The 10,906-nt window shown below is 35.4% G+C and overlaps 1 protein-coding gene and 1 pseudogene across 1 annotated transcript; both read left to right on the forward strand.

Annotated features, from left to right (window-relative positions):
* Window positions 1-590: 590 nt before the first annotated feature.
* On the forward strand, window positions 591-1,556 carry LOC102891467 (olfactory receptor 51J1). The gene is given in 3 exon segments (XM_006915742.2): window positions 591-903; window positions 906-1,144; window positions 1,146-1,556. Coding segments are annotated over 3 exon segments (963 nt in total).
* Window positions 1,557-9,043: 7,487 nt separating this feature from the next.
* On the forward strand, window positions 9,044-9,821 carry LOC112482851 (annotated as a pseudogene).
* Window positions 9,822-10,906: the final 1,085 nt, after the last annotated feature.

The raw sequence follows: 10,906 nt of genomic DNA on the forward strand, positions 1-10,906 counted from the left end.
CTTTCTAATATACAAAATTGTTCCTTTTATTTAATGTATTGAATATTTACTGAGGTCCAAATATAATGATAAATAATTTGCATATATCATCTTATATTACTATTGTTGTGTTTATATCAAATGCCTGGAGCTAAGATAACTTAAGTGACTCCTCCAAGATCACAAGCCTATTAAGTCTTAAAACCAAGAATGTTCTTTACTACTGTTATATTACTTTTGCTACTCGTTAACTCCTGTACAAACTATAGTAAGTTACCAGGTTCTTCAGTCCTCATATCCATATGAAGTTTTCATTTCTATGCTTATTATCACTGCTTTTCACTGCCATAAATAACCCAGCTTCAGATTTCTATAACTGCCTTCTATGTTAGACATATTCATAATCCATGTTGGAATAGTCTTCTACACATCTAATCAGATTTCACTTTCATACATTATGGTTTACATGTGCCCTTGTTTCAGAAATAAGGTTTCCATCTCTTTTCTAAAAATTATCTTAATTATCACTGTCAGAAGCTCAGAATGTAATGTACAATAACTGACTAGAGATATATATTTTTCAGTCTCCATGTGTTTTCCAATACCTTCGAATGGAGTCTCGCCATGACATTTCCAATGGTTCTATTGAGTTCACACCTGCAACATTCACTCTTGCTGGCATCCCAGGGCTGAAAACAAAGTATATATGGATATCTATTCCCTTCTGCCTGATATACATTATCATCTTCATAGGAAATGGCACCATTCTTCATATCATTCGAATTGAATCTGCTTTGCACCAGCCTATGTACTTCTTTCTGGCCATGCTGGCCTTTGTCGAACTTGGTGTTTCTGCTTCCACCATGCCTACTGTGTTAGGCATTTTTATCTTTGGCATTTATAATATCAGTTTTGGTGGTTGTCTGTTCCAGATGTTTTCCATGCATTCTTTTACCCTCATGGAGTCAGGTGTCCTTCTGGCTATGTCTATAGACCGCTTCGTGGCTATTTACAGCCCACTGCGCTATACAACCATCCTGACAATTCCCCGCATCACTGGGATGGGCACCACCATTGCCTTGAGAAGCATGATACTTATGTTCCCACTGCTCTTTCTCCTGAAGGATCTGCCTTTCTGTGGCCATAACACCCTCACACATTCTTACTGCCTCCACTCTGATCTGATCAAATTGCCCTGTGCAGACACGCGCCTCAACAGCATCCTTGGTCTGTTTGTCATTACCTCCACATTTGGGATGGACTCATTGCTCATCATGATATCTTACATGCTGATTCTTCACACAGTACTGGGAATAGCTTCTGGGGCAGGGCGTTGGAGAGCATTCAACACATGTGTGTCACACATCTGTGCTGTGCTTGTGTACTATGTTCCCATGATCAGCCTCTCTTTGTTGCATCGCTTTGGGCGGCATTTACCTCCACTCCTCCAGACTGTCATGGCCAATGCATACCTCTTTTTCCCACCTCTGGTCAACCCCATTGTCTACAGCATGAAAACTAAGGAAATTCGCAATAGTATATTACGTACACTGTCTAGAAAGAAGGGTGAGATCTAATCAAGACAGAAAATACCCTGAGAACACATGAACTTTGGTCACACCAAATGCCTGGATATTAGCCTTGCCAGTGGGAAAAATTACATAGTTTATTGTTGTTTGTGAGTGAGTTATAAGCTTTAGTAGATGGAGAAAAGAAAAATAGCTTCACTCTATCCCCCTGAGAATAGAGATGTTATTACTCTGAGGTAAGCTTATAAAAGGAGGCATGGGACCTGAGGCATTTTTCCTGATGAGAACAAGAATCTATTGAATCCTTGAATATTCAATGAACTTGTTTTTCCCTCTGGAATAGATAGAATGGCTTCTCAGAGGTTTTTGTTCCCAAGTACATGCAAAATTTGTGAGTAAAAAGAATCAGGACACAAAATAGTGTATTTTATTATTAACTTTATATTGTTTCAGAATAAGTATAACTAATTTAATGTCAAAAACAACAGAACAGTTATTATATCTGTTGGGTGTAGAGAGAGAAAATGACTGCAAAAACACATTAGAAAAATTTTTGAAAGATAGAAAGGCTCTATGTTGTGTTAGGGATGATTTAAGTTCCATGGCTGTATCCATTTGTCAATATAGTAGAGATAAAACTTGCACATTTCAATGCAAGTCATTTTGACCTGTAAGCTTCTAAATTATAATAATAATAATAATAATAATAATAATAATAATAATAATAAACAACACCAATAATTATTGGGTTGCATAGTGGATGGAAGTGTAGAAGATACAAAAATGGCATAATGTTGATAATTATTGAAGCTGGGTGATGGGTAGATGGAGATTCATGATAATACTCTTATTTGTACATGCTTAAAATTTTTGTAATAAAATTTTTAAAAATACTAATGGTGTTAATAATATATCTTCATCGAATATGTGCCATGAAACAGAGATCTCTTTCAATTGGTTAGGATGATTTTGTCAGAAAAAGATTTGACTTTAGGAAAACATTTTATTTTTAATGAGCTATGATTAGAAAAAAATGAAAATCTGAATATATTGGTTTTAGGAGAGAACAACTAGAAAAAAAGCCCCTGCTTCTGTAATAGTCTTGTTTGACGTGGATCACTAAGTAATAGACATCTTTATCAAATGGGTCTCCACTTAACACCTAATCGTTAAAGGATTTTTTTCTACTACCTCAATCCTCACACCATCAGAAAAATCATCTAAGATGCTTTGGGTCAAACTTTCTTGTGATTATAATAAAGAAATATTAAAAATAGTAACCTCAAAGGCAAGGGAAGTAAAAGCAAAAATAAATAAATGGGATTATATCAAACTAAAAAGCTTCTGCACAGCAAAAGAAACCAACAACAAGACAAAGAGGCAACCAATGGAATGGAAGAAGATATTTGCAAACAATGCCTCTGATAAGGGGCTAATGTCCAAAATATACAATGAACTCATACAACTCAATAACAACAGCAAAACAAATAATCTAATTAAAAAGTGGGCAGAGGACCTGAACAGACACTTCTCCTGAGAAGGCATGCAAATGGCCAACAGACATATGAAAAGATGCTTGACTATACTAGCTATTAGGGAAATGCAAACCAAAACCACAATAAGATACCACCTATTAGAATGGCTATTATTAACAAGATAAGTAATAACAAGTGTTGGAGAGGTTGTGGGGGAAAGGAACCTTCATACACTGTACCAATGTAAATTGGTACAGCCACTATTGAAAACAATATGGAGGTTCCTCAAAAAATTAAGGCTATAATTACCATATGACCCAGAAAATCCTCTTCTGGGTATCTACCCTCGAAATTTGAAAACATTTATCTGTACATATATATGTACCTTGGTGTTCATAGCAGCATTATTCATGGTGGTCAAGACATGAAAACAACTGAAGTGCCCTTTGATAGATAATTGGATAAAGAAGAAGTGGTACACATATATAGTGAAATATTACTCAGCCATAAGAACGGATGAAATACTGCCATTTGTGACAACATGAATGGGTTTAGAGATTATCATGCTAAGCAAAATAAGTGAAAAAAAATTGAGAAGCATATAATTTAACTCATATGTGGAATATAAAACTGAAAGCAACAAATAAATAAGACAAACAGAGAATCATGGACGTGAATGACAGTTTAGTTGTTACCAGAGAGAGAGGGAGGCGAGAGGTGGATAAGGTAAAGGAGGTCAAAAACATCTAAGTTGGAAATGTTTTTATAGAAGTTGCCATATTGAAGGTGATAACTAATAGATAGAATTACCAGCAAATTTGAATAGTTTAAGGGTGAAAAGAACCCAGGATAAAATTTTGAGGAGAACCAAAATTTAAATCAAATCAGTAGAAGACGAGAAAAGGTTTGAATCGAACTGGTAAACTAGTATAAATTGTTTGTTGTTGACTGAAGAATAGGCTGAAGATTGGCTCAGATGCCAAGCTGACTTCTGAACCAATTCCATTCAACAGAAATTAGTAACATTATTTCATGTTCCTTCATGGAGGAAATTCTGAAAATGGTATTTAGGGTCCCTTGTCTTTTCCTCTCCCCCCCCCCTCTTTTTTTATTCTCTCTGAAATCCATTCTGAATGCTCTCTTCCATCCCACTGAAAGTATTCTTCCTAAATTTCCCAGTATCTCAACATTACTATGTCAAGTACTTCTTAAGGTTAGGTACATAAAAGAAAATCTAGAAACCAAGTGAAATATGTCAAGGAGAAATGTATCATGTGCTTAAGTCTTTCTTAGAATTATCATTTGTTCTCATGGTGAAATATATACTAACTTGTCTTTCTATATTTCTAAAATTTAAAGGCTTATGCCATATTTTTTTCTTCCCATCAAGAGCACATGGCAAAATTCCTTCATATACATGAGGCACATAACAACTGCTTTTCAGAAGAGAAAGGAAAAGAGGGAGAAAGGTATAAAGGGTGGGATAGAGAAAATTTAGTTAAATGTGCAACAACTTGCTCAGAGCTCAACGTAGTAGGCTTTTAAAATCTCCATCATAATTGTTTATTCTGATAAATTGCTAAACTTACAAAAATAGCTTCAACGAAATGAAATAAAAAAAAAAAAACCCCGAAGAATAAGACTCAGGAGAATGAGAAGTAAATATGTAATAAAGGAGCAGTTATGGATACAGATATTTCTTCCCAGAAGTGCCTTAGTGAAAGGAAAGGACATCAAGGTATTTATGTAAGTAGAATTCATTGGTAGAACATGCCTACATTTAAGAGGACTTCAGGTTTGTTTTGTTTTTTAACTAAATTTTCTCTATCCCACCCTTTGAGGTCAAATTCATAAAATCTTCTTTAAGTTCATGGTCCATGAGTTTAGTTTCTATGTTTTCTTCTATGCATTTATTGTTTCAGGTCTTATATTCAGGCCCTTAATCCATTTTAAGTTAATTTGGGTGTGAAGGTGATAGACAACAATCTAGTTTCATTCTTTTGCAGGTGGTTTTTCAGTTTTCCCAGCACCATTTATTGAAGAGGCTTTCCTTTCTCCACTGTATGTTTTTGGCTTTTTGTCAAAAATTATTTGCCCATATAAATATGTGTTTACTTCTGGACACTCAATATTGTTCCACTGGTTCGTTGTCTGTTTTGCTGCCAATACCATGCCATTTTGATTAGTGTCACTTAGTAGTATAATTTGAAGTCAAGCAGAGTGATGCTTCCAGTCTCATTCTTTTTTCTCAGAATGACTTTGTTAAATTCGGGGTTTGATGTGCTTCCATAAAAACCTGATGATTTTTTGTTCCATTTCTTTAAAAAATGCTGATGGGATTTTGATTGGGATTGTATTAAATCTGTATAATCCTTTTGGTAATGTTTTTTTTTTTTAACTATGTTGATTCTTCTAATCCGAGAACATGGAATATCATTTCATTTCTTTGTATCTTCTTCAATTACTTTTAATAGAGTCTTGTACTTTTTATTATATAGGTCCTCACAAGTTTTGTTAAATTTATTCCTAGGTATTTTATTCTTCGTGGGGCAATTGCAAAAGGAATTATTTTTTCCATTTCTTTTTTTGACACTTTGTTATTAGAGTATAGGAATGCTATGGATTTTTGACATTGATTTTGTATCCAGAAATTTTACTGTATTTGCTTATTATTTCTAGTAGTGTTCTTGTGGAGTCTTTGGGGTTTTCTATATAGAGAATCATGTCATCCGCAAATAGTGACAATTTGACTTCTACATTTCCTATTTGGATGCCTTTTATATCTTTCTCTTGCCTGACTGCACTTGCTAGGACCTCCAATGTTATAATGAATAAGAATGGTGATAGTGGACAGCCTTGCCTTGTTTCCGATCTTGGAAGGTTTTTAACTTCTGTATCAATTTTGTTAAGTGTTTGTATCATAAATGGATGCTGTATCTTGTCGAAGACTTTTTTTGCATCTATTGATATGATCATATGATTCTTATATTTTAATTTGTTTATGTGGTGTATCACATTAATTGATTTGCATATGTTGAACCATCCCTGTGCCCCCGGGATGAAGCCCATTTGGTCGTGGTCTATAATCTTTTTAATATTGCTGTATTTGGTTCTCTAGTATCTTATTTAAAATTTTTGCATCTGTATTCATGAGAGATATTGGTCTGTAGTTTTCTTTTTGTGTGTGTTATCTTTAGCAAGTTTTGGTGTCAGGGTAATATTTGCCTCATAAAATGAGTTGGGAAGTATTATATCCTCTTTGATTTTTTGGGAAGAGTTTGAGGAGAATTTGTATTAAATCTTCTTTGAATATTGGGTAGAATTCACAGGTGAAGCCATCTGCTCCTGGATTTGTACTTTTTGGTAGGTTTTTGATGATTGCTTTAATTTCCATACTGCTATGTTTGAGTCCCAGTATGTGGTCAATCCTCGAGAATGTTCCATGTGCACTAGAGAAGAATGTATAAGCAGCTGTTTTGGTATGGAAGGCTCTGTAAATGTCAATTATGTCCAGTTGGTCTAATGTGTCATTTAAGGATGTTATTTCTTTACTGATTTTTCTGTTTGGGTGATCTGTCTATATCTGAGAGTGGGGTATTTAGGTCCCCTACTTCGATAGTTCTGTTAGTAATTGCTTTACATATTTCAGGGCTCCCTAATTGGGAGCATAGATATTAATAAGTGTTATGTCTTCTTGGTGCATGATTCCCTTTATCTCTATGAAATGTCCCTCAGTATCTTTCTTTACCTTTTTTACTTTGAATTCTATTTCATCCAATATTAGTACCACTATTCTTGCTTTTCTATGAATTCCCTTTGCTTGAAATATCATTTTCTACCCTTTCGCTCTAAGTCTATATTTGTCTTGGAGCTGAGATTTGTCTCCTGGAGGCAGTATATGGTTGGGTTTTGTTTTTTGCTCCATTCTGTAACTCTGTGTCCTTTTATTGGTGAGTTCAGTCCACTTACATTTAGGGGAATTATTGAAATGAGATCTTCTTATGGCCATTTTATCTTTTGCTTTATGGTAGCTTGGTCTTTCCATGATTCCTTGCCCTCGTGTTTCTGTTTTTTTTTTATTTTGGTTGGCTTTTGTGGGTTTTCCTTCTTGTCCTTGTTTTGTTACGTACTTTGGTTCTGAGTCTTTGGCATGTGGTTACCATTACGAATATGCAAAGTATAGTTATATATTTATACAGTCATCCCTTTTCTTCCGCACTTACCTTATCTCCATTCCCCTTTGGGAATCTGGATCTCTGAATTCCCTTTTTCATGCATTGTTTTCTCAATTGGTCCCTATGTATGCTGAACATTCATTACTATCTTGCTATAGCAATTCTCTTCTTATTTTTTAAGCTTTAATGCCCTGTTCTTAATAAGGATTGCACTCCTCTGCTTCTATTTGCCTGATAGTCACTTTACTCCTAATTGTGTATTTTGTTGTTGTTGATGTTACTATTTTACTTTAGGTGAGCTGACGCTTTTCAGTATTTCCTTAGTGCAGGCCTCGTAGTGGAGAATTCCTTCAATTTTTGTATGTCTGGAAAGGTCTTAATTTCTCCTTCATATCTAAAGGAGAACTTAGCTGGGTACATTATTCTTGGCTGGTAGTTCCTTTCATTTAATATTTTGATTATTTGATTCCACTCCTTTCTGGCTTCTAAGGTTTGTGCTGAGAAGTCTGAGGATAATCTAATGGGTTTTCCTTTATAGGTTACCATCTTCTTTTCTCTGGCTGCCTTGAGAATTCTGTCTCTGTCATTGATTTTTGATAATTTTAATACAATGTGTCTTGGTGAAGGCCTTTTTGTGTTGAGATAATTGAGTGTTCTATTGTCTTCTCGAATTCCAAGCTCTAGTTCATTCTTTAGATTTGGGAAATTCTTGTTCACTATTTGTCTGAAAATGCTTTCTCGTCCCAGATTCTTTACCTCCCATTCAAGAATTCCCATTATTCTTATATCTCCTCTCCTGAAGGTATCAGCAAGTTTTTGAATTTCTCTTTTATTATTTTCATTCTTCATTTTCTCTCTTCTTCCATCTGATTTATTTCTAAATTTCTGTCTTCCATATCACTGATCCTTTTTTCTATTTAGTCTACTCTATTTCCCAAGCTTGTTAGTACATTTTCCAACTCTTGCAGTGTGTTCTTTACCTCCAGAAGGTCTATTTGGTTCTTTTTGAGGGTTTCAATCTCCTTGCTAAAGAACTCATTCTGCTCATCTAGTGGTTTTTTCAATTCTTGAAATTGTTGATATGATTCATTTCGGATCTCATTGAGTTTTTTCAGAAGTACCATCCTTAATTCTCTGTCATTAAAGTTGCACATTTCTATGTCTGTAAGCTTATTTTCTGGAGATTTTTCTCTTTCTTTCAGAGATGCCTTGTCACCTTGGTTGTTCATGGTGTTTAATGGGCTATTTCTCTGCCTGGGCATTAATGGAGTGTCTCCTGCTTTTTTTTTTTTTTTCCCCCCAGAAAGAAGATTTATTATATAATGGTCCCTAACCTGTTGCAAAGAAGGTGTTTTTCTTTTGGTTCCCAGTAGGTGGCATCTAAGCGTCTTGGATCTCTGCTTTATACAAAGTGTTAATAATGTCTGTTTCTTATAGATGTTTAATCATGCTCGCTACCCTCAAGCTCAGTTCCTGTCAGTATTAGCGACAGTTTCATTAGCATTTGCTCAGATTCTCTTGGGGTTCTGTAGTGTTCCATCTTGGAAGATATGGGGGGAGGGGCCCCTGGGGCAGGGGGATGGGGGCTGTAGCTCATCCTTGGTTTTGCAGCCGCGGCTGGTAAAAGTCAACTATTATTTCTTTGCCATCCCCGCTTTTCTCCCATCCCCGTTTCTTTGCCTTCTGCCCTGATGACTGGGCACTGCCGCCGGCCACAGGGAGCTCACAGCTCTACCAGACGTGACTGTTCAGGGAACTCACCACACCTTCTCCCTTCTCCCTTCTCCCTCCTCCTACAGGTAGCTTCGGCTGCAAGAGGCAGATTCTGTTTCTCCCAGTCCACCACCCGACACCCGGGGTTCTGACCTGTAGTAGCTCTTATGCTATGTTGCTACTAATAGGCATCTTAAGCCTAGAGTCCATGTAGTGCTAGATTGAGATTTTATTCTGTGCCAGGTATGTGGTCGCTATGACTGAAAATTCCTTAATCCTAATTTCATCAAATCAGAACATAGCATCCATGAGCCCATGTACATTTTCCTAAGGAAGCTAGGAATCACAGATATTGGAGTTGGTACCAACATTGTGCTCAAGACGCTTGGAATCTTCTGGTTTCATGTACCAGAGATTTATTTTGATACTTGCTTGCTTCAAATGGGGCTCGTCCACACATTTTATTGCATAGAATCGACCATTCTGCTGGCCATGGCCCTGGACCATCATGTAGCCATTTGTTATTCACTAGGACTGCCATTCTAATAGCTCAATCCCTAGTACTGATAAAGTGCCGGTTTTAATTTTATTATACAACATTAGTCCCAGGTTAACAGAATCCATGGTTTGTTTTTGGCCTTCATTATTTCAGGGTTTGACCTCATTCATCACAATGTCCAATATACAGATATTTATCACAGTTTTTGATTTGCCCCAGAAGGAGGCTAGGTTGAAAGTATCTAATACTTGCACTGCTTACATCTATGTCTTCCTTTAGCTCTACCGCCTTGCCATCTCTTCACTCAAAGGTTTGGTTCTCATATCCCTCCTTATATCCATATCCTCTTTTCTAGCATTAAGTGCTGGTCCCTCCATTTCTCAATCCAATTGTCTACGGTGCAAAAACCAAGCAGATCTGCATTCCTGTGGTAAAAATGTTTTGTTTATAAAATTCACTGTGATTAATACTTCCATGCTTTTCTCTCTATGCAATAGTAAGAACTGTTTGAAACAAAATAAACACCATAATACTAATGTTATTTCAGATGCTTGAATTTTTATTTAATTGCTTTGTAAAATTTGTGAAACAAAGTAAACAACATAATACTAATGTTATATCAGATGCTTGAGTTTTTATTTAATTGTTTTGTGAAATTTACAAGGATAATCATTAATTTTCAGATTAATATATGATGGATAGATATAGAGGATACTATGCTAAGTAAAATAAGCTAGACAGAGAAAGACAAATACCATATGATTTTACTTATATTCGGAATCTAAAACAAACAAAACAAACAGGCTTATAGAAACAGAAACCAAAGGAATGGTTACCAGAGGAGAGGGAGATCGGAGTACCAGTGAAAAAATGAAGAGGAATATAGTTAGTAATATTATCTCAAGTTTGCATGGAGACAGATGATTACTAGAGTTAGTGGGGTCATCTTACTGTAAGGTACAGAAATGTCAAATCACTGAGTATACACCTGAAACTAATATAACCAATATAATATTATATGCAAACTATATTTAAATTATGAGAGATAAGTAAAAAAAGAATGGCCATGGACACTGTGCAAAGTTGTTGAATCTTTTCTGAAAGCTGTAATGTATCATCAGAGAGATTTTCTTTATATGAAAGGTATCAAATCGTATACTTTAAACCTATATAATTTTATTAACCAATGTCACCCGAATAAATTTAATTTAAAAAAAGGGGAAAAAAAGAAAGGCACACGTGTGTGTTGAATGTGTGTGTGTGTTGTGTATCTATTTGTGGCAACATATCTTCTCAGTGGTGGTAAAACGTGCTTTTTAATCAATCAAGGCTATTTCACTAATGAAGAGATGGAGCGTTTTGTCTAAGATTAATGACTTGAGAACTTAAAGCTAGTAGATTGTTCCTGAAAACTTCAGCTCACTGAACACTTTGTTAAAGATTATAAAAATGTTCACATGTGCAAACATGTTCATTCTTTCATCTATAACATTAAAATAACTACATATATAAAAATATTGGACTACATGTCACATC

Source organism: Pteropus alecto, unplaced genomic scaffold (assembly GCF_000325575.1).
Source record: "Pteropus alecto unplaced genomic scaffold, ASM32557v1 scaffold395, whole genome shotgun sequence".
NCBI classification, from domain to species: Eukaryota; Metazoa; Chordata; class Mammalia; order Chiroptera; family Pteropodidae; genus Pteropus; species Pteropus alecto.